This window comes from Pithys albifrons, chromosome 1 (assembly GCF_047495875.1).
Source record: "Pithys albifrons albifrons isolate INPA30051 chromosome 1, PitAlb_v1, whole genome shotgun sequence".
NCBI classification, from domain to species: domain Eukaryota; kingdom Metazoa; phylum Chordata; class Aves; order Passeriformes; family Thamnophilidae; genus Pithys; species Pithys albifrons.
In genome coordinates this window covers 84,431,768-84,455,308 of record NC_092458.1, presented here as the reverse complement: position 1 = coordinate 84,455,308, position 23,541 = coordinate 84,431,768, and the positions used below count along the sequence as shown (strand labels likewise).

At 45.6% G+C, this 23,541-nt stretch overlaps 2 protein-coding genes across 4 annotated transcripts in view; one reads left to right on the top strand and one right to left on the bottom strand.

Annotated features, from left to right (window-relative positions):
• The window catches only part of MYO7A (myosin VIIA), a 101,026-nt gene extending 84,735 nt beyond the window's left edge, over window positions 1-16,291 (top strand). For all 3 annotated transcript variants that reach the window (XM_071557162.1, XM_071557144.1, XM_071557153.1), the window contains 19 exons: window positions 252-479; window positions 1,778-1,948; window positions 2,902-3,019; window positions 3,330-3,456; window positions 3,571-3,740; window positions 3,845-4,035; window positions 4,592-4,716; window positions 5,468-5,625; window positions 6,624-6,777; window positions 6,896-7,051; window positions 7,449-7,554; window positions 8,210-8,323; window positions 9,370-9,457; window positions 10,205-10,311; window positions 10,506-10,691; window positions 11,515-11,631; window positions 12,483-12,566; window positions 13,111-13,230; window positions 13,952-16,291. In XM_071557162.1, the coding sequence (XP_071413263.1) occupies window positions 252-479; window positions 1,778-1,948; window positions 2,902-3,019; window positions 3,330-3,456; window positions 3,571-3,740; window positions 3,845-4,035; window positions 4,592-4,716; window positions 5,468-5,625; window positions 6,624-6,777; window positions 6,896-7,051; window positions 7,449-7,554; window positions 8,210-8,323; window positions 9,370-9,457; window positions 10,205-10,311; window positions 10,506-10,691; window positions 11,515-11,631; window positions 12,483-12,566; window positions 13,111-13,230; window positions 13,952-14,041 (2,610 nt within the window). In that variant the 3' untranslated portion in view covers window positions 14,042-16,291. The remainder of the gene's footprint in view (window positions 1-251; window positions 480-1,777; window positions 1,949-2,901; window positions 3,020-3,329; window positions 3,457-3,570; window positions 3,741-3,844; window positions 4,036-4,591; window positions 4,717-5,467; window positions 5,626-6,623; window positions 6,778-6,895; window positions 7,052-7,448; window positions 7,555-8,209; window positions 8,324-9,369; window positions 9,458-10,204; window positions 10,312-10,505; window positions 10,692-11,514; window positions 11,632-12,482; window positions 12,567-13,110; window positions 13,231-13,951) is intronic.
• A 1,157-nt stretch (window positions 16,292-17,448) lies between these two features.
• The window catches only part of GDPD4 (glycerophosphodiester phosphodiesterase domain containing 4), a 38,598-nt gene continuing 32,505 nt past the window's right edge, over window positions 17,449-23,541 (bottom strand). Inside the window, exons 13-16 of the mRNA XM_071557176.1 lie at window positions 22,536-22,683; window positions 21,010-21,092; window positions 19,379-19,461; window positions 17,449-18,401 (exon numbers count right to left, since the gene is read on the bottom strand). Of these exons, the coding sequence (XP_071413277.1) occupies window positions 18,370-18,401; window positions 19,379-19,461; window positions 21,010-21,092; window positions 22,536-22,683 (346 nt within the window). The 3' untranslated portion in view covers window positions 17,449-18,369. The remainder of the gene's footprint in view (window positions 18,402-19,378; window positions 19,462-21,009; window positions 21,093-22,535; window positions 22,684-23,541) is intronic.

Genomic DNA, 23,541 nt, shown 5'->3' with positions numbered 1-23,541 from the left:
TAATGGGACCATTGGCTTTGCTAATTCATGTTGATGCTCTCCTTTCAGTCCGGATGGGAAACTGGAGCTCAAAATGGAATGACTCACACAGCTATGCTGTAGACCTATTCAGTCCTTGCTGGCTAATAGATATAGATGCATTGATTTATTTTGATCATAGAGGAGGTCTGGATGAGTGACTCAAAAATACACTCCCCAGAAAGATCAGCATTTAGAGAGGTGAATGCCACAATTCCCTCTGCCCTCACTAGGTGTCCTCGCTGGGGAGTGGCAATGACCATGTGATGGATGCTGTGTCTCAGTGTGAGCAGTATGCCAAAGAACAGGGAGCACAGGAGCGCAATGCACCATGGCGGCTCTTCTTCAGGAAGGAGATCTTCACTCCTTGGCACAACCCAAGTGAGGACAACGTGGCCACCAATCTCATTTACCAACAGATCGTGAGAGGGGTGAAGTTTGGGGAATACCGATGTGACAAGGTATGCAACTTCAGCAGTTATTGGTCTGGTCCGAAAAGTGTCTTTGAGATGGTGAAATAGGTTCCAACAAAGGGGATGATAAATATTCCTCCCTGGACACCTGTTAGCATGGGGTTTGTGGTATTTATTTGGAAAACAGTAGCTACAACAATCAGATCCTCTTGACTGGGCTTGGATGCTCCCGTGTGCTGCATGAGCACTCTCTCCTGGTGACTTTTGGTTTTGAAAGCGAATGGCTGCTTCATCCATCAGCGTCTGCTTGGAGGGCCACAGGTAGTCTGTAACCAGATCATAAGATCAGGAATACACAGCAGAATCCTGTTTGGTGAATTCTGCCTAGTCTTAGACATGAGAGATGCCTTTCAGGGTATGGAGACGTCTGCTATGCGATACAAACCCAGTAATTCTGCCACAGAGTGAAGGGACATTGGCAGCGTAAGCATTATGGCATAAGCTCTGGGAGCTTACAGAATTATTCCAGTGTTACTGAAATTAGCATCTCAGGAAATATAAAATTCTCAGAAAATGTCCAGCATATTTGGGGGGGATTGGGGGTTTTGTTGGTTGATGGGGTTTGGGGGCTTTTTTGCTTGTATTTAGTATCATCCAGGTGTCAAATTGAAAACCTGTCTCTTCCCAAACACCTGATCATTCTCCTGTGGTGTGGTAGAGTCCAGTCTCCTTGGAAACTAAATCATCTTTTCACATCTGTATTTCATTACCTGCAGCTCTTTTATCTTATGAGAAGTCCTGCCCTTTCTCCCCCACCTTCTGGTCTCCTTGTCCTATTATCATTTCAGTAGCTCTATTCCATGCCCGCCCCCCGCCGCCCGCCGCCCAGTGCTTGAAATGTAGCTGCACCAAAGGACATTTTGCAGTTCTGCATTATGCACAGATACTTCAGTTGCTGAGCTTCCCAAGTGTGGGAAGTGATGGATACATTCAGTTTTCAATCATTAGGCTCTGTTTACTGTAGGAAAATCATCCACGGCTGACTGCAGGCCTTAGAAACAGACTGGTCTGCAAGGAAAGACTGGGGCAAAAATGTTGCCACACAGTACAGGGTTGTGTGGTGCTAGTCAATGAACATGTTAAGGCTTAATCATAGCTTTTATTGGTCAGTCTCCTGGATTTTAGATGTGCAAAAAGCCCTGCTGAAGTTCTGTTGAAAGGAAGCATCCCCACACCAATCTGGAGCAGCAGTGCAACCAGCTGCCACAAAGAACTCCTTGAATGGTGGAGAAGGGATGTTGTGAAGACCTGATAAGAGCATTAACTTGACTTTTTGGCTCCCACAGGAGGAAGATCTGGCAGAACTGGCTTCTCAACAATACTATGTGGATTATGGGTCAGAGATGGTACTGGAAAGGCTGCTAAATCTAATTCCATCCTACATCCCAGACAGAGAGATCACAGCATCAAAAACAGTAGAAAAATGGGCTCAGCTCATTATAGCTGCACATAAAAAGGTGAGGGCAATCAAGCACCATGGCATGCTTCAGTAGTTTCATGTGCCTTTTAAGCATATATCACACATCTTAGCTCAGCTCTTAGTGTGGCCTGAAGCTAAACCAACGAGAAAGGGCGGAGTTTATGCTAACTATATTCAGCTTTACCACCGATTTTGAGGCAAGATGTGACAGAAACAGGCAACCTGCAGAGATTCACTGGAAGAAATGAAACGCCATCTCTGGCATGACACTCCCGTTACAGAGGCTTGTGCTGTTACTGATTGTATTACAGTGGTGGTTCATGTCTACAGGCAGTGTTGGGACCTTACTGTGCCAGACATTGTATAAAACCTCCCTGACTACAATTAGAACATTTGGAACACTTTGACATAGCAAACCCTTCCATAACTCATTACCCATAACTCGTGACAACTCATAGGGTTGCTCATCCTGGTGTGGTAATTGGCATTCATTCAACAGCAGGAGCCAGATGCAGATTAAGATCCCTAAAATGTAAACATCTCCCTGTATGTTACCAGCCTCACCTCACCCTAATTGTCAGTGGTGAGGGATGCAATTATCTTGGATCTTGCACTTCCTTCATCAGCCTGTAAGTTTTGTATAGAAGTGTCAGTATCTGAGAATGTCCTAAAAATGGTGCTTAAGGGCTGTTGTCTGTTTCCAATTAAAGGACTGTCAAGCCAAAGGACACCTGCCTTAGGGATACTCAGACTCAGCTGAGACAAATCTCACCCACATGCTTGCCCAGCCACCTTAAAGTGGGAACCAAAGGCCAGGACTTTGCCCAAATTATCACCTGTTCCTGTGGTATTTTTTTGGCCCTTAGCCGCACTGAGACCTCCTTTAATATTAGTTCTAAGACCTTCAGATTACATGGATTGATTTTGTTTGCTCTCTTCCTGAATATGTGTGGGTTTGTTTCATGTTGGTTGTGTTTGCTTTTTCCATAGGGAATTTATACTCAGAAGAGAGCAGACCCAAAAAAGGTCAAGGAAGAGGTAGTGGATTTTGCACGTTTCAAGTGGCCTTTGCTGTTCTCTCGGTTTTATGAAGCCTTCAAATTCTCAGGTGAGTCAGTAAAGCACATCCCCAGAACACAGGATGCTCTAAGGCAAAATGAAAGAGAGAGGGGGATTCCACAGACAAGAAGGGCATCATCTATCTGGTCTGTTTTGCATATGTTATTTTTTGGTGCATCCTGATTAGCAATGGCTTAGGCTATGAGTGCCACTATTTCTCTTTCTAAAGAAACAAAAACAAACAACAACAACAAAAAACGCCACTTTTTTCCTATCGTTGCATTCTCCTTTGCAAGGCACATATTTTCTGTATCCTAAGACCCTTCAAAAACTAATTGTATGCCTTGTCTTCAACACAGGGCCAAGCCTGCCTAAAAATGATGTGATTGTAGCTGTCAATTGGACAGGAGTGTACTTTGTGGATGAACAAGAGCAGGTTCTCTTAGAGCTCTCTTTCCCAGAGATCACAGCTGTGTCAAGCAGCAGGTAAGGAGGAACAGACTTAGCTGGCAATCTCACCATTAACCAGTCTTTTTCCAGGCTTTGCATCTTGATGTCATTATTTTTCATGTCTATGTCTCCTATAAAAATATATCCCAGAGGAGGAAAGCTGCAAGGACAGAGTTTCACCTTGGCTACTATTAAAGGTGATGAATACACTTTCACTTCCAACAATGCAGAGGATATCCGGGACCTGGTGGTGACCTTCCTTGAAGGACTAAGGAAAAGATCCAAGTATGTGGTCACTCTCCAAGACAACCCAAACCCTGGTAAGTACACAGCCCAGCTCAGTGGTAAACATACAGGTAGATTTAATATTCCCAAGAAATTTGGAAAAAAAAAGAACTTCAAACCAATGGTTGCTTTTTTGCAGTGGGAGAAGAATCTGGGTTCCTCAGCTTCCTCAAAGGAGACCTCATAGTTCTGGACCAGGACACAGGAGAACAAGTGATGAACTCGGGGTGGGCTAATGGGCTCAACGAACGGACCAAGCAGAGAGGGGATTTCCCAACCGACTCTGTGTATGTCTTGCCAACAGTCACCATGCCTCCACTGGAGATTGTGGTAAGCTGTCTTACAGAATTACACAACTTGGGACAATGCTCCATGAAGTCAAAGCCTTCCTGATGTCCTTAGATCTGGCCAAAGTGTCCCTGATGATAAGGCAGAAACCAAAGTGGGTGAGAGAGGTGAAAAGTTGTCCAAGGAAAAGTGATCTTGGCCTTTCTTCGGATCTTGGCACTTAGAACACCACAAACTTGTGACTTGGAATATCCATGTATCATGTTAAAACCCTCCAGCTGGCCTGATTACTTAAAGGTGTATTTTGGGTTGGAGGGAACTGCTGTATTCATGTATGAGGCTGTAAGATCCAAAGCACCTTGTCTTCATTAGGAAAAGAGCCACACTATGGAAACATTTTTGATTCCTTGCATTAGTGACTGAGAATGACACAGAGAAATGACAATTGCACAGTTCTTACTGACTGTTAACTGAGATTGATAGATTATTCTTATTCATTCACTGTTATTTTCGTTTTGTACCTGCTTCCTCTTTCTGAATACATCAGATATATTTTATATCAAATATACCAAGTAACAGAGAACTTTTCATCCCACAGGCATTGGTCACAATGACCCCTGACCAACGGCAAGATGTTATCAGAACCTCTCAGCTGGCACTTTCAGATAGTGAAGAGAAAGTAAAGCCATACACCTTGGAGGAATTTTCCTATGATTATTTTAGGTGATTTTTAAACCATCTTCAAAAATTATAGGAATCCACTTGCAAGTAGCTTGGAAATCAGGAAAACTTTGCTACTAGAAAAGACTCTGAATACCCCATTATGTGACTTTGTACAACTGCAACCTCCAATTTAGGTCATGGCATTTGAGCCATGTTTTTCCACGGATAAGGTTTTATGAAGGATTTATTCTCAGTAAAGGTGTAACAGTGTGAAATATATTATCACATGGAAGGATGTGCTTAGACTGTATAGCCAGTATTTGAATTAGGTGCTGGCATTTTTGTCTCAGCTACAAATATTTACATGTGAATCACTGCTTAATGCAGCTGATCAAAGCTCCCACTCCTGTCTGGATGGGCTGGCAATCCAAACAGGCAGACCACATCCTCCGGGATTTTTAGCCCCTAGTAGGCTTGTACTGCTAGGTGATACTCTTTCAGTGTGGCTGGCCTGACCATTCATTGTCATCATCCTTATTGTGGTTAGAAGCTCTTTGTTATATAGGGTACATTGTTTTGGTGTCAGTACTTGGGTAAGGTGCTTAAAGGACTTTTCTGAGCCCTAGGAGAGTACAAGTGGTTATCTTTGGGCAGAACTGGAGGTGGATACTTGCTAAATTGTGAAGTCTTGTTTGGTGTAAGAGTTCATTTGCCAGGTGCTGCAAGCAACCTTATCAGGTGAAACACTGGCCACAAGCTGTCTCTTTTATCCCTGTAATGTCCCTACCTCTTGCTTTGCATTTACCACCAGGCCACCTCCCAAGCACACCCTCAGCAGAGTCATGATCACCAAGAGCCGTGGAAAGGACAAGCTGTGGTGTTACACCCGTGAGCCCATCAAACAGCCACTGCTGAAGAAGATCCTGGGCAGCGAGGAGCTGTCCCAGGAAGCCTGCATGGCCTTCATTGATATCCTTCCTCTGCTTGGAAGGGCCCTTGGGCAACAGGTCTGACAGGCAAAGGGCTGAGCAACCTCTTTAGGTCTCCAAGCAAAGCCCATGGAAAGGTTTGTGGTCCCTCAACAGCTTTGGGACCATGTCATAGGCCTGGAGATGGGTCTGAGCCATAAATCTGTGCTGAAGCATCCTTGAGATATGAGGTGGGTCTACTTCTTAAGAAATGAGGACTAGGGAACAAATTCATGAGTCCTGCTGGTCCACACTCACTCTGTTCTGGCTTGTGTCAGCTGAGTCTCTGCAAAATGCATCTGCTGTGGAATGACATAGCCCTAATCAGTGTGAGTGCAGATCATGCTCTCGGAGAGAGGGTTTGGTGCCTGAATATCCCATACTTGCAGAATGTACACAACATGGGAGAGAAGAGATAAGTGCAGCTGTAGATCCAATCTGTTGAAGCCTTTATTTTTTTGGTAGGATTTTGCTCTAGGGTTCAAACTCCATGGTTTGTATAGTTATTTTGGTATAAACTTGGTACTGATTAATATTACACTGTTTCTGCTACCATAGGTTTCCTCTTATTAGCAAATACTAACAGGAAGAGAAAAGAATCGGCAAAAAAATAAGAGGGCAGAACAGTTGCAATATTCATGATGGTGAAGGTTGTCACTTGGTTTATGTTAGTGCAGCTCCACTGGTGTCTGACAGTACCTGAAGATCTGATCTTTTACAGTGGTGCCCATACATGTGATCACAGGTAACACACAACTTTCGTAGGTCTACGTATCCCAACTCCAAAACAATCCTTTCAATTGAGTTTTATGCACAGTAAAGGGAGAGACAGTTTGTTGGACATCTCCTAAAGCAATTTAAAGCCTTTACCCTACACTCTGCCCCCTCCACAAAATTGCAGCTACTTCTGTAGTCAGCGTGGGATGTCTTTAACTACATCATGAACAGAGGGGCTTCCCCAGATATCCCAGTTAGCTGATCCTTGACTCTGCCCTCCACCAGTGCTGAAGTATATGGGTGACTACCCATCCAAAAGGACCCGCTCAGTCAATGAGCTGACAGACCAAATATTTGAAGGTGCCTTGAAAGCCGAACCCCTGAAGGATGAAATCTACTGCCAGACCCTCAAGCAGCTCACAGACAACCACATCAAGTAAGGGCTGGCTTTTCCCCTTGTCCCAAATGCACTAGCCTGTGCTGGGCAAAGCAGATATGAAGTGTCTGTGCCATGAGTGATTAATTGTTTTCCTCCTGGATTTCTCCTTGTATAGATACAGTGAAGAGAAAGGCTGGGAGCTCTTGTGGTTGTGTACAGGCCTTTTCCCTCCAAGTAACATTCTCCTGCCCCATGTCCAGAGGTTTCTGCAATCCCGGAAGCATCACCCCTTGGCAGCAGACTGCATCCAGAGACTCCAAAAAGCCCTGAGGTATGGCACCAAAAGACCTAATCCTGACAGTGCCACAATATCTAAATACGTGTGAGAAAATACAACTAGGAGATACTCTGGTGACAGGGAGGACAGTTAAACCTCCCAACCTCTCTCTATATTACACCAAGCTGATTGAAAGGGACATTGAGTGGAGGATGTTGCTGATAAACTGTGTGGAAAAATAAAGATGAATCAATTTGTCCAGGGCCTCTTAAATCATCTACAATCTAAGTAAATACACATTCCCCAGTAAAATTTTTCTTTCTTTTTAGGAGAAAAAACATTAAGAAAGTAGCTGAAGTTACTCTAAAAGAATATGTATTTAAATGGAAGATTTAAACAAGGGATTCTTGCTTTGATGATGCTATGGCACTTGTTACCTCCTGTTTTGCAGGAATGGATCCAGGAAATACCCACCTCACCTGGTAGAAGTGGAAGCCATTCAACACAAAACCACTCAAATTTTCCATAAGGTTTACTTCCCCGATGACACCGATGAGGTAAATGGGGGAAAAGGAAATTAATTTTTGTCAGGATGCCTGTCTTATTAAAATCTCTTTAACTGGGCGGACCAAAACTGAGGCAATGTAAATGCTGACTACAGCTCAAAAGGCAAAACCAGGACTGGGATGTGCATGCAGGTGGGAAAGTCCTTTAGATATCTCATCCTTTAGGTATGTCATCCATAGATATCCAGAAAGCAGGAGTCATTTTCCCTCTATTCAGCTATCTAGAAGCCAGGCATTTGATCTAAGCTAGACATCTTACCTACACATACTCAGTGGAGAAACAGTTGGGACAAATCAGTCTGGAGGTATCTCACTCTCTTTCCCACCCCATCTTCCCCCCAAGAAAATAGTTCTGAGGCTTCACTGTTAGATCAGAAAAATCCCTCGCAGTGCCTGGGGAGCTCTGAATAAGCCAGCACAGGATATAGATAACATATCACAAAGCCCAGCAGTATGGCAGTACCATGACAGAGCTTCTGCAGATGTCCCTGCCCATGCCCTGAGCCATAATTCTCAGTGTCACTGATTTCATTGGTGGTGGGCATCTGAATCCCTCTATGCATGTGTGCCTGGAGCTCCTCAAAGACAGCATAAATTGGACATTAATCTTGAGATAGCAGTGGTGAGGATCTTCCTTCCTTTGTAGGCATTCGAGGTGGAGTCCAGCACGAAAGCCAAGGACTTCTGCCAGAACATCTCCAACAGGCTGCTCCTAAAGTCCTCTGAGGGCTTCAGCCTCTTTGTCAAAATCTCTGACAAGGTGAGTGACCCACCCAGAGGCTCAGGTAGCTCTGAGGCACTCACAGTGACCCACCTGCCAGTGGGTAACATTGGTGGAGCCAGAGCTGTCTCGTGAGAAGCATTTCTTTACAAGCTGTGTGGCATTTCTAAGTCAGATCTGACTTGATATGGGTAAGGTTTGCAGTCCCACATCCCTGACTTAGAGCAGTCACTCTAAAGGAGTTAACACAGACAGGCAAAACTCTACTAGCCTGCTGCTGAGTTGGGTTTATGAGGAAGGACTAAACAAGAAAAATGTGCAGCTTAGAGCTGCCTTTGGCAACTGGAAGAAATCTATGGAGATAGTCACCAAGAAAGAAAAGGAATTGTTCTGGTGAAACAAGAAGCTACTATAAGAAGTAATGGGTGAAATTAGAAGCAGAGCCTGAAGCAAGATGCTGGCAGTAGCTTTGTTACATCAGCAGTTTGTATCACATCAGTGTAACCAGCACAAAACAATGAGCAACAACTACAGGAGGTGGGGCAGTGGCCAATAATGCCTGCAGCATCTTGCCATTTGTTTGGGCATCACAATGTAAGAAGGACATAAAGCTGTTAAAGAGCATCCAGAGGAGGATTACAAAGATGGTGGAGGTTCTAGAGAGGAAGACATGAGAAGCAGCTGAGGTGACTTAGCTCATTTAGCTTGGAGAAGAGACTGAGGGGAGAACTCATCATGGTCTGCAGCTTATGGTGGGGAAGCAGAGGGGCAGGCACTGCCTAGTGACCAGTGGCAGGACCAGAGGGAATGGCATGAAACTCTGTCAGGGGAGGTTTGGGTTGGATATTAGGAAAAGGGTCTTCACCCAGAGGGTGGTTGGGCACTGGAACAGTCTCCCCAGAGAAGTGGTCACAGCACCAAGCCTGGCAGAGTACAAGAAACATTTGAACAATGCTCTCAGGCACATGGGGTGTCTTGCACAGGGCCAGGACTTGGACTTTGATGATTCCTGTGGTTCCCTTCCAACTCAGTATATTCTGTGATTCTCCTGCTCAGCCTTTGTGACCATGTGCTATGTCCCCCAGGTTATCAGTGTGCCCGAGGGAGATTTCTTCTTTGATTTTGTGAGACACTTGACAGACTGGATAAAGAAAGCAAGACCAGCAAAAGATGGTAACTTTTTTCCATTTATGAGTCACACACAGCCCTTCCACAGCCCTCCTGACCTTTCTAACAAGATTGACCACAGTCTGCCATAAGCACTGGAGTAGCCTGCTCAGGGAAGTGGTGGAATCACTGTCCCTGGAAGCGTTCAAAAAACATGTAGATGTGGTGCTCAGGGACATAGTTTAGTGGTGAACCTGGCACTGGACTGAATGATCTTAGAGGTCTTTTCCAGCCTTAATGATTCTGTAATTCTGTGGTCTGAAGTGGGTGTGCTGTCTGCACTATTCCTGGGGACATAACCTGGGAGGCAGCAGCAAGACCTCTGCTCAAGGGCTAGTCCTGGCCCCTGCAAGGAGCACCTGCTGGTGAGCAGCTCTTCAGGAACTGCCTGCAGAAAGGTTTAGTGGTGGGATTCACCTCCCTGATCACATCCACGATGGAACTGACTGCAGCTCTGCTGAATTTATCAGTGGCTGCAAGACACAGGTGCCTCCAGGGCACCTCCTCTGTCCTGTGTTAGGCATAAGCACTCTATCACTGAAGTATGATGGTGCAAGTGAACCCAGACACTGTCATTTTATCAAAGCTTTGCATGGCAGTAATGTGGTTTGGTCAGCAACATCAGAATGCATTTGGCCCTGTGAATGCCTCTGTCCTTGCAGGTTGTGCTAGCAGATGGGCACCATTGGCTTGCAGACACCGATTGCCAGCTAGTACTCACCACTGATATTTATTCCTGCTTCCCTTGCACAGGTGTAGTGCCTTCCCTCACCTACCAAGTGTTCTTCATGAAAAAACTGTGGACCAACACATCGCCTGGAAAAGACTCAATGGCAGACTCAATTTTCCACTATTACCAGGTACTCCAGGACTCTGCAATATCAGTGGAGACTTGGGAGGGATTAGGAGTGGGTTGCAAAGACTTTGTCCATCTGCAGGTGTTCCCAGGGCACAGCCTCTTAACCTGGATACCTCCATAAACTTCATTTAACATCTGAGGGTGAAGGTCCATGGGCATCCCCTCTATCTCTCAGTTGTTCTTTCCTTCATGCAGGAGTTACCAAAGTACCTGCGCGGCTACCACAGGTGCACACGGGAAGAGGTCCTGCAGCTGGCAGCTCTCATCTACCGAGTGAAATTTGAGGATGACAAGTCCTATTTCCCCAGCATCCCCAAGCTCCTGAAGGAGCTGGTGCCTCAGGACCTCATCCGGCAGCTCTCTCCAGATGACTGGAAAAGGGTAAACTAGCAGCTTGATTCACATGCCAGACTAGGCTGTGGGAAGCCCAGTTTGTTGAGTGACTTTTCTGACATTCAAGTTGGATTGCCAGAATGAGCAGCCCATGGTCCTTCTTGAGCCTTAGCAGAGATTCTGCCTCCCTGGCATCACCAAGAGGAGAAATTGTACATTCACATACACATGCCTTGCCCCGGATTTTCTTTGTCCTGCGACTGTGGCTGTAGTGGTGGATGCAGTGCCATATGAACACATGCTGAGATAAAAGCTTGTGTACAGGTCTGACTACTGAGGAGAGGAGTAATTCTCCCTGCTTTACACAGGGAGAGCTGTGGCACAGGTGCAGACAGGGCAAGTCTTAAAATATCAGGGGTGTCTCACTGCCAACAAGTAATCTTATAAGTCCTTTCTCTTTCGTCTCTGCTATCAGCATCTCTGGATTGAAGGTCTCTCAGTCTCTGTTGCATTAATTGGAAGAAAATTTATAATCCTTTAATGGATTCACCAGCTCAGCTCATCTGAGAAGGACCTGTCTTGGTTTCAGGCCCTGCTCCAGTGACCAGCCAGCACTTTTTTGAAGTGTTCACTGGAACAGAGACTAGAACCAAACATTAAGGTCAGGCTGGGCGGGACTCAGAGCAACTTGATTTATTGAAAGATGGCCCTGCTCATTGCAGGCGAGTTGGAATACATGACCTTTAAAAGGTCCATTCCAACCCAAACTATTCTGTGAGTCTCTCATTGTGGGATTGATGTTTTTTCTCTGCAAACATTCCTGGTGGTAGGTAGTGCAAACCCTCCATATCTGTTGTGTTCTCTGTTCCAGTCCATCGTGGCATACTACAATAAGCATGCAGGCAAAACAAGAGAAGAAGCCAAGCTTGCCTTTCTAAAGATTATCTTCAAGTGGCCTACATTTGGATCAGCATTCTTTGAAGTGAAGGTATCTGTCCTGGGGGTTCTCTGACAGCTTTTACCCAAGGTCACAAGCCCTGTAACATAGGGGGGTTCCAAATCTGAACCAGACTGTGACAACCCTGATGAAACAGGGAACGAGTGTGAGACTCTTCATAGTAAAGGACAAATACACTCTTTTGCTGTCCTGCCTCTTTACACAGACAGAAACACTGCAGAACTTCAGCATGTCTCAGTCATTGGGTCCCTACTCATAACTGTGCTGCTGAAGAGCCAAGAGCCATTCTCTGTTTAGCTAAGGCAAAGAGGAATGTGTGGTTTTTCAAGGGAGGTGTCTGCGCCCACCACAAACCAAATCCAGACTACCCACCACAGCACTAGTACAGGTAGTCCAGGTACTCTGGACACCTTGCAACTTCCTCTTCTCAATGACCAAACTGAGTAAACCTGAATGTAAAGATCAGAAGGGGACAGAGCAGTGTATTCTTGGCCTGGAGGTCCACATCAGTGTGCATAAGATGGAGCAAAGCCCCAGAGAGACTGGAAGGGGAAAGGAGAACTCTAGAATTTCTTGGTCTATCCCACCTCTTCCATGGTAGTGGCAAGATGGCTTCACTTTTGGGAAGCCACCAAAGGGAACAAGGAACTTAATGCTGTCAGCAGCTCAGCAACTGGTTATTGTGCATTTAGGAAATCTGTAATTAATTAGACAGTCATGATTATTGCTGATACCTTGATGAACTCTATGCTTATTTTTAAAGGATAAGCTGGATAGCTGTTAATGGGCTATCAAGTACTGTCAGAAGACAGGGAGATAGGAACTAAGGGGTCTGATTTTGCTTGACACATCCACTAACCAGTTCATCTCATTTCCAACAGCAAACTACAGAGCCAAATTATCCAGAAATCCTTCTAATTGCCATCAATAAGCATGGAGTCAGCCTCATTGATCCCAAAACCAAGGTAAGCAAAACTGAGGTCTTCACAAGATACTCCTGAGCCCACTCCCCAAACCCTCACAGAAATCATCCCAAAGAGCATGTTCAGAACTCTGTGAGTTCTAATTAAGCCTAGGTAGAAAGGCTGGATGGACAGAAAAGTTTTTGGAGGCAGAAATTCACTGTTGCAACGAGCCACCCAGCCTTTTTCAACAGAAGATGGATTGGGAGCATTAACTATTAGGACCCTGTAACTGAAGGATACACACATGGCTTCCATAGTCCTTTCACAGACATTAGAACAGGAGCTAGAGTAAATGAGATCCTTCTAGTTACTTCCACCGTCTACATGGTCACTCTAGTATGGAAGTCCTTCACAAGCACTGGAGGATCCAGAGTCTTGCATCTCACTGCCATTCCCATAAGTCTCATCACATCCTTGGTCTGCTTCAGTGGAAAGTGAACAGGGACATTAAGAAGTCCCCACAGTTGAGGTTCTTGCATGTTGAGGTTCTTCCATGAAAGTGGAGGTTCTTGCATGTTGAGTGTCAATTTTGTGTTCCCACCAGGATATCCTCATCACTCACCCCTTCACCAAGATCTCCAACTGGAGCAGTGGCAACACATACTTCCATATAACCATTGGCAACTTGGTGAGAGGAAGCAAGCTGCTCTGTGAGACCTCCCTGGTAAGGAGCATTAAAGATTAGACCAAATCCTGACTAGCAGCAAACTGTGCCTCAGGGATTCCCTGGGCTCAAAGAGGTGTCTCAGAAGAGCCCCCTGATGTGTTTGGTTTTTTTCCTCTGGACTTCTCATTGCTCTGCTCAATGAATCAAGGGCTCTCACTTGGTCCATCATCCAATGTACAAGCAAGCCTGACATGGTTGGGATGTTGCCATGTCAGGAGCATGGGGGACTTCTCCCTGTCACTAGACTGAAAAACACATTAAAGCTGGTGTGGGCTCAAGGGGTACTCTTGAGGTCTTTTATCAAGATCCTTTGCCCAACTTGTCTCTAGTAATAATCACAGCCACAAACCTCCTCTTAGACTATCTTAAATCCAAAGCATGAAGGATAAAAATTCCTACTGAATTAATTGTTACGTATCTGAGGCATTCAGTATTTTGTTAGCCATTTGAAGCTTAGTGTCCCAACCAACTTCCCTATGTCCTTAGCCTCAGCAGGATGATGGGACAGTGAGCTCCTCCATCTCAATGCTGCAAATTATTTTTTGGACAGTGTTCCTTGTGGTGGTGACATTTCACACAAAGAGAATGGTAGAACAGTTCAAAATGTACTTGAAAACTTGAAAAGACAAGAACTGATAGCCCTTGTGTTCAGGAGGGAGAAGCCAGGAACTGTAAATTGTGCTCTAAAGACAGGTAATACCTTCTCTCTCCTTCTCAGGGGTACAAGATGGATGATCTTTTGACCTCATACATCAGCCAGATGCTAACAGCCATGAGCAAACAGAGGAATGCAAAGGGTAGCAAGTGAACTGCAAGAAGCCACTGGCAGGTGGCCATGAGGCTAATTCACCAGCTGAGGGCTGTGGGATACCCATGCAGTTGGGGGAGAACCTTTGCCTCTCAGATGTGGAAGATGAGCCGAACACCCTCAGGGAGTTCACTGGACTCTGACCTTGAGGGCTCCGATCCCACCTCCCCTTCCAGTGAAGACGACTATCTCTGACCTCCCATTCTCCTTCCTCTCCCTCCATCTGGACTCCATCTTACATCTCAAAGACTTCCAGGGGACACCAGTGCTCTCAGAGAGTGACTGAGCAAAGACACTCCGGGGTTTGCCTAAACCCAACAGTTGGCATCACAAAGGCTCTTGGAAGATTTGTGTGTGTTTGTGTGTGCGTGTGGCTTGCTTTGGTTTTTTTTTCTTTTTTTTTTTCTTAAATATGAGAGCAGTTAGGATGCTAACAGATTTTTGGGAAGGTTCTGGGAGTTTCAGATTTGAAGAGGAATAACAGAACTCTTACCCATGCTGAAAAGATGGCCAATGAACAATGCAGGGCTTGTTTTTTTTGTCATTACAAAAGAATATGTTGTGTTCTTGAGAAGGACAGAAAGAAAAAGCAGGCTGCAAGGAGCACATTTTAACTAGGAATCAGAATAAACAAACTACTGATTGAACTGGCTAGAATACTAAAGTCCTGTCTGTGCAATGCTGGAAATATTTAAAGAACAAATTTTAAAGTTTTGTTTCTTCTTCTATTTATTTTTAAAAATATTAAAAAGAAAAAAAAATAACCCTGCATTTTGTGCCGGTCTCTAGATGCTGACTCGGGGCTGAGGGCGACCTGCAGAACAACCCCTCGCCCAGGGATTCCCCAAGAGCCATAACTGCCAGAGGCTGAGTAAGGCACATCTTTCCCAACTTAAGGGCTCAGCTGGAGGTGAAGTTTGAAGATGAATTATCTCCTTTTGCCCCGTGCCCAGAAAAATTAACACTAGGAGGACTTTTACTGCAAGCTTCAGTATGGCTATAGGGGCTTTGAAGACCCCAGGACTGGAAGACTGAGGCCAAGCCTATGTTGAGCTGTAATTCTAATATGAATTTGGACATTGGGTTTGTAACAGCTGAGGATTTTATTGTGCTTTTGTGTGTGTTGTGGTATAAAGCAGCTCTTTATGAGTCCCATCTGAGCCTGAACAACTCACAATAATGACAGATCCTTGATTTTGTTGGGCTTTTCTCCATCTTTGATTTGTTGTACTAATCTGCTGGCTGTTTGTCCTGTCTTCCACCCAACACCAGGCAGTGCAGACCAGCCTGCTTTGGAGCAAAGATTGGACCTGCTGACAGACAGGAGGCTGAAGCCATGTAGTGTATGGGCGGATGAAGAAGAAGAAGAAGCCTGGGGGTGCCTTTCTATAATTCAGGCTTCAAAGGAGCATGTGGCTGGGTGTGGACTATCAGGAGAGGTGACAACTGTTGACCAGCATCTGGTGCTGGTGTCACACTGAGTATATCTCAGTAGATGTGGGAGACCTTTCCTGGTCCCGTGCGTTGGGCTGAGTTTTACTGCTTTCGCAAAGTCCACATTGTGGGGTTTCACATGTTGATCTGTTAAGCTCAGCTGGACTCAGCTCTCCAACACTATGGTGTGCCAGGCAGAATTGTCAGTGCTGCCTACCAGGCCTCGGACCATGACACCTGACTGGGCTGCAGCAGTGACTTAGGACCTTGGTTGTTCCATCGGAGTGAATGAGATGCTATAAGGAAACATTCACCAGCCAGCCGGGCCTGCTAGGAGATCTCCTTCCTCCACCATTCCCTACCCAAGGCACTCTGCTGATGGGAGCATGGTTACACCAGCCAAGGCTACATGGAGAGCCAAGCTGCCTTCTCACTATCAATCTCTGGTGTTTCTCTTCCTTGCCCAGCTGCCACGATCCAGCTGTCCCTGGGATCCCACATGTCCTTAGACATGTGTCCATCATCACCACCACCATCACTGCTTTTTGTGAGTCTCCAGCCATCCCCACCTCCCACATCATACGCAGCAGATGATGCAGCACAGCAGTGTTTTCCAGAGCTGTCCTGGGTCATCTTTTCACCACCACCACCCTCATCCTTCCACTTACAGCTCTGTTGGCCTCCTATGCACCCCACCATTTGGGGGGATGCCAGGACTTTGTGTGTTGTGCCTGTGTGTCATATGTATTAGCATCTGCTGGCATCTTTGTATTCACACCAAGTCATGTAAGATGAAAAACATATGTCCAAGTGAAATACTCCAATTAAAAAGCATCAAGTGGCTTGTGGGAGGCTGTTCTGCACTGTGCTTTTGGTGGCATCTTCACAGGGAAGGGTGGGCTTAGGGCTGCTGGATTCTTGTTGTCAACAAGACTCCTTGCAGAATGGAGGAACTCCAAGTGTGAGTATCAAGCAATGGGGAGCAAACCATCAGTGTGTCTGGACTGGAAATGTAACTGAAATCTTTTATTTTGGGGTAAAAAGCACTGAAGTCCACGGAGTCTCCATTGCTTGTCCTCTATGACAAGGGGTGGATCTTCCAGCCAGTTTTGAGCTGAATCACTGGATGTGCTGGATGAAAAGTTTGTGTGCGGGATTCAGACTACCACATGCCTAGCAAGGTTGCCAGACCCTGCTAGCTGTGCAGCAACAAAAATAGCTGAGATGTGACACTCTGTAAGGCATTAAAGGAGATTACAGGTCTAAGTGGCCAGGCTCTGCCTGGGCAAAGCTGCTGAGGATGAGGAAGGTGAGTACTGACTAATGGCCAAGCAGCAGCTAGACACCTGGATCAAAGTGCATTGAGGTGGTTCTTCCTAATGCATATTAAAAGCACCAGTTGAGGGACCACAGCCAGGTCCCTCACTAGAACACCAAGGGACAGGCTGAGGAATCCACAGTGCACACCACACTCAATTCACACACTCCCCACCTCCTATTTTTGCTGGTCACAAACCTCCATATGAGTGGTACCCACAAAAAATTATGGACCAGCTATGCATGTGGGGAATGGGGATGGGTATTTTAACACCATCCTCTCCCCACGTTTCATAGATCTGTAGCTAGTCTACAATAATACTTAAACTACTCTACAATAATCCTTAAACTACTCTACAATAATCCATCAGCCCTTTTCCAAAGGCAGATGCTTCTTTTTACCATTTCTAGCATCCAAAATACTCCAAAATTGCAACTTGGAAAGGCTTGAGTGCTTCTGAGCACAGATAACTCTGAAACCTAATGCCTCTCTGTCACAATTCACTTGTGATAACTTTATTTAACAAAGGTTCATGTATGAGAAATTGTCTCTAGCCTGAATCACGTAAAGACTAATACTTTCTTTCACAGTTCGCCGAAATAAGAACAAAACAGGACAGAAGAGCTAAAATGTATTTAAAACAGCACTTTCAATTTACAAAAAAATGTGTTCTTATTACCTGTTCAAGTACAAAGTTATGGCTTAAACCTGAGAGATGCTTACATCCCCCTTACAGAGCAGGGCATAGACTCCCTCCCCACTGTGTGCCAGCAGTCACTTGGAGAAATGAAAATCCAAATAAATCATGGGGTGTTGTACATGTGTGCAGACCTTTCCAAGGGAAAAACAGAACACTTGGTGGGACCAGTTCACACACATCTCGATCCTTCTGAAGAAAAGTGGTGTGTCATAGTCTCAGAACTACATGGCCAAGACACTAAAATGTCCTTCAGCCCCCGTGGGAAAGTTACGCCCTCACCCACAGCCAAGGGGAAGAGACTGTCCTGTTAGGGTCTGTGGCAGAGAAAGAGTGACGAAAAGGAAAAACAAAGCTGCCTCTGCCTGTGTTATAGAAAGGTACAGATCCTACTGACCCAGACAGCAGCACCTGACCATCATGGTGGGGCGAGTGTGCTCTTGGGAGTGGAGAAGACCTGCAAGGAGGGAGGTAGTATGTGGAGAAGAGGCTGGCCTGATAGGAGAAACCTGGACAGCTGTGAATGAGGAGAACTGGAGAATGCTCAGATGTATGCAGCATGTATAAAACACAGCTGTGGAAACAGAGGACTTACACATGGCAGAAATTATTGCCCTGTGGGATGCCAGTGGTCTCAAGGGTAAACGGTGGCTCACCATGGGGCACAGCGCATGGTGCAACTCCATCTGTGCTCTCCTACACCCCAGGGATCCCTGCCAGGCACAGGAATCTGAGGAAAGTTGTAGGAGGGAAAGGTTGGTGCTCATCTCCACCAGAGTCATGAAGGCAAATGGCTCCTCCTCACCAAGTAGATCTGAGCCCCCAGCAGCTGGTCTCCCCAGATTGAGATGACTGGTTCATGTCCCCTCTTTGCCCATGTCAGGCCAGGGCGGCAGGCATGTCACTGAGCTCTGGAAAAAGAGACATACAGTGAGTTACCAAAACATCTGCATTTGTTTTGACAACCATTGTGAGCAAATAGAACCTGGCTGAAAATGTGTTCAGCCCAGGCTGGGTCATTTTGTCTGGAGGATAGCCTCATGAGTGCAGAAACATGGTGCATGGGAGGGTCTTCAGCCAATCCCACCCTGCCTTGCAGAACCAGGAGTGCTCAGTGCCTCGAGGGTCTCTTTTCATAGCATCACAGAGTAATGAGTATTGGAAGGGACATTTGGAGGAGTCTGTCCCAATTTCTGCTTGAAGCAGAGCCAGTTGGATTGAGCTGCTCAGGGGTTTGAACATGGAATCATTGAATCATAAAATGGTTTGGGTTGGAAGGGACCTTCAAGATCATCAAGATCATTTAGTTCCAACCCCTCTGCCATGGGCAAGGACACCTTCCACTTGACCAGGTTGCTCAAAGTCCCATCCAACCTGGCCTCAAACACTTCCAGAGATGGGACATCCATAGCTTCTCTGGGCAATCTGTTGCCTCACCACCCTCATGGGAAAGATTTATTTCTCTTTAGTAAAAATTTCCCAAGTTTGCAGTTTATGCTGTTGTCACTGCACATCCAAGAAACATCTGACCCCCTCTTCTCTGCACCAATCCACTGGATGGTTGCAGACAGCGATAAGGTGTCCCTTAACCTTCTCTCCCACTGTGCAAACCTAGATCTCAAATACCCTGTTCTCCAGCTTAGTGGTCCCAGTGAGCTCACTCCCATTTATCACAATCTGCTTGGTACTGTGGAGCTTGCACTGGACTCAGTGCCTAGATGTGACCTCACCAGTGCTGAACAGAGTAAAGAAATCAATGTCACCTACACCTGAGGCTGAGATAACCCAAAATACATTCTTCATCATAGTGTGGACATCCATCAGGATGCCGGTGCCTGCCCAGATACCACCCTGAGCAGGATGCAGCTGCTCCCCTTGCACTGCTCACCTGTCCTGAACTTGTTGTAGGTGCCACTCTCTAGCACCGGGTTACTGTCATGGGCACAGCACGAGAAATTCCGCTCTCGCCACCTGCATGGGGAAAAGTACCTGGGTCAGACCACTGCTCTCTGTGGTTTTCCTCACAGATCCCTGCTGCTGACACCTTCTTCCTATTTTGTAAGGGCAGGCATTTTGGGATTTCCTCAGGTTTTTGCTGAGAAAGGACTCCAGTGCATGACAGATGTCTAAGTATCCACACTTCACATGTGCAACAGCATTTTGAAGGCAGTTTTGTGACTATTCCCTGTTTTCTAAGCAAAACTAAAGAGCTCAAAAGCCTCAGAAATGTTTACAGTCACTGGTTCTTAAGCAGACAGGGAAATTAAAAATTATGATTTTGGTGTGTTCATAGACATGACAAAGAAAACCACTCAGGGCACAAAGGCACTGCTGATGGCCTTTCAGTCCCAACCCTTGCTGCAAGGCCAGCCCAGGAGAGATAGTTGTTTGGTTGGACCAGAAGCATCCACAGGGCCTGGGAACTGCACACACAACATGAACACAAGCCTGGAGAAGATGGGCATGGGAAGGTCTAATGATGGTGGTGATGCTTTACAGGGGTGATTGTGAACCACCCTGCAACCTGCAGCCTTGAAAACAGGGTGAAAGCTGCTAAAGCACGACCTGAGGAGAGCAGGATAAGAAGGAAAGGAAGGGAGAAGCCCAACAAACATGCCTGTACAGCCACTAGTTCATCACTTTGTCAAACTGCTACTAATTCATTTCTTCACCACCCCAGAGCAATATTAGCACCCCAACCATTTCCTATGCCAAAGCAAGTGACACAACAGCAATCCAGACTGCTCACCCAGAAGCTTCCCAAACCTTCTGCTTGCTGTCACCTGCAGCACAGTTGTGCTGCCAGCACTCTGCAAAAGAGCACCCCTGGGCTGGCTGCTCTGACCCTTCCACCCACCCACAGCCAGCCAACTGAAGAGCTGAACCCACAACATCCTGTTTTCCTTGGGCACTACTGGAATGAGAGCATAGGCACATTCCTCATACAGCTGTGACAGAGCAGAACATCCATCAGCCCAACACGACCTGCTGGGTTGAGCCTGTTCCACAAACCCTAGATTTCCTGATTATCTGTGACAGAGTGGAAGGAAACAAAATAAGGTGTGTGTGACACTCAGACATTTTCATTTGGGAGGATGGATTGCCTCAAGGGCTCTGGCATATGCAGACAGAGAGACATGAAGTGCCCAAATATTAACATAGAGAGCTCTCCTTGCAAATCAGTCCAATGAGACATTGTCTGAGTAGTAATAATAATCAGTTCCTTTCTCATCCCGTCAGCTTTGATAACTGCTTTATGCTGCTACTGTAAAGCCATCACTTCTCCACTGAATCCTGAGGGTAGACAATGCCTGAGCTGCCAAAACAGAAAGGGAAAATGCAAGCAAGCAAAAGAAACAGAGAGGTTTTGGGAGACTTTGAGGGCTTTCTCCCATTTCCAAAAGGGAAATGTAATGTTCTCAAGAGTAGTTTTAACCCTTCAGGTCACCTGAAAGCATCCCTCATTCCCTCCACCTGGAGGGATCAGGTTAGGATGGCCATTAGCAACTTGGTACTTACCAGTGCAGAGCAAAGATGAGTGAGATCAGGAGCACAGAGACCATATCTGTTAGGATCCACATGATGTTGTACTGCTGTGGAGTCTGAAAGAAAACAACAGAGGTTGTGTCCATCACAAGGACAAGATATGCAAAAAAAAGATACTCAAGCTCTTTCTGCTGCTCAAATATCACTCTCTACAACTACCTGAAAGGATGTTGTAGCCAGGTGGGGATTGGTCTCTTCTCTCAGGCAACCAACAGTAGGACAAGAGGGCATGGGCTTAATCTCTGCCAGGGGAGGTTTAGGTTGGATTTCAGGAAGAAGTTATTTATAGAGAGAGTGGTCAGGCATTGGAATGGCCTGCCCAGGGAGATGGTGGATTCTCTGACCCCGGAGGTTTTTAAGGTGAGACTGGATGTGGCACTTAGTGCCATGATCTAGCAATCAAAGTGGGGCTGGATTAAGGGTTGGACTTGATGATCTCAGAGGTCTCTTCCAACCCAACTGATTCTATGATTCTATAATATGGGCATTCAGCTGCCTGGTTTGCATCTGCAGTAACATCCCTTGGGTCTTTAAAGCATTTAGTGGCATTTCAAAGTGGCTATTCACCACTGGATGTTGGTGCCAAATCATCATCCTTTATAAAAGCAGATCTATTGTGGGGCCTAGAAGATTGTGCCATATCACAGAGGATATAACAGGGACCTCTTGTTTGTACAAGCAAACCCTGTACTTTTCTTTTCCCCCAACAATAATATCAACTGGTGGCATCTCATTTTCCCTGGTATAACTGCCCTTTACTGAACACTACAGAGGGTCTGGGGTGGCTCCCACTCTAAGTCAGAGAGCATCTGAAGATTCATCCTTAGACTGGACCTACGCCCAACTTAGAATGGACTAAAACACTGCAGTTCTCTGGATGGGAGTATTGTAAAACTGCTACAAGAGTGTGAAGCCAATTGTTCAAAGTCCTTAGGCTGCAGACTCAGGTGGGACCTCTGCCCCAGGTACTTCCTGGTCGTACAGGTTGTCCAAGGCAGAATAACAAATAGAAAAATCATTTAAAAATTCCTCCCAGCAAGGAAGGGTTATTTTCTATGGTTGTTTCCCTTGGACTTGTGGAACAAGACCAAGTTTGAGAAGGGCAGTGGGAAGCCCTGGGAAATGAGAAACGACATCAAGAAGGTGCTTCAAAAGCTTAGAAATAGAAATCCTCATGCATCAGCTTGTGCCCTCAAGGGCCCTTCCTTTCACCCTGCACAAGTCTCAGTATCACTTTTTCCCCTCATCTCAAGGCCTAAGGTGCCAATTCTAACAAGTATGCTGCTTCTACATGAGCCAGGAGAACACAGAAGGGTGTAGTAATACCTGTAGTGGCTCAGAGGTTACAGGTAAGTCAGGTTTCAACTCAGGTCCTTCTCATGCAAAGGATCCTTAAAGAATGCTTTATCCATGTGTCAGCTGGCCCATGGTCTCCAAAGGTAACCAAGAATATCCCAACCCTACTTCCCACCCCTGGGATAGAGAAGACTTTGACTTACCATGAGGAAGAGTGGCTGGCTGAGATTCTTCAGCAAGTGGACGGTATTGGTGGTCACAGAGTGTGCCCCAGCGCACCATGCCAGGGAGAAAAGCCATGGCTCATTGACCACATAGAGGTTGGTGGTGATGTTTGCCTCAGCATATTTCCTTTAAAAGACCAAAAGGCAACAACCTTTGTTAAGAAAGGATGTTAGTACTTCCTTCAGGCTTACCCAAGTTGATTCAGGAAGATCATGGGAAATGCTTACTTTAGGACCTAGATAAGGAATACAAAGAAAAACCAGCCAGTAATTAATCATCAACAATTGTTCAATACTGAATAGCTGAATTGTGGTAAACAAATACAAATAAAATGGACAAAAGGTCGTAACTTTTTAAACTGTTCTGTCATAGGAATCAATGTAATGATGTATTTTTAAAGGAAGTTGTTGCCAAGTGGGTGTCAGTCTCTTCTTCAAAGTAACAAACAATAGATGAAATGGCCTTCTAGCTTCACCAGGGAAGGTTTAGATTGGACATAGAAAAATTTCTTCATGGAAAGGGTTATCAAGCATTTGAAAGGACTGCCCAGGGAAGTGGTGGAATCATCATTGATGAGTTATTTAAAACATGTAGATGTTGCACCTGGGGACATGGTCTAGTGATGCGTTTGGCAGTGCTGGGATAATGGTTGGCCTCAATGATCTTAGAGATCTTTTAAAACTAAATGATTCTGTTATTCTACAATCTCCCCATAGTGTGTTCAAAACCACCTCAAATCTGGCTGCTCAAGTTTCTTATGTTTCCTGCATCAACTTATCATTTCTCCAGTTCTTATAAGCTATTGAAACTTAATATGAAGCAAGTTCATTCTTTTGATACTGGTAAAGTAATGTATCATCAATATTATCATTTATAAATCTACTTGGGTTCTATTCAGGGTTTGCTCAAACGGATCTACCTATGATTTTTTTCAGCCTTTTAGCCTCAAGAAGAGAAGGCTCTGAGGAGACCTTGAAGCAGACT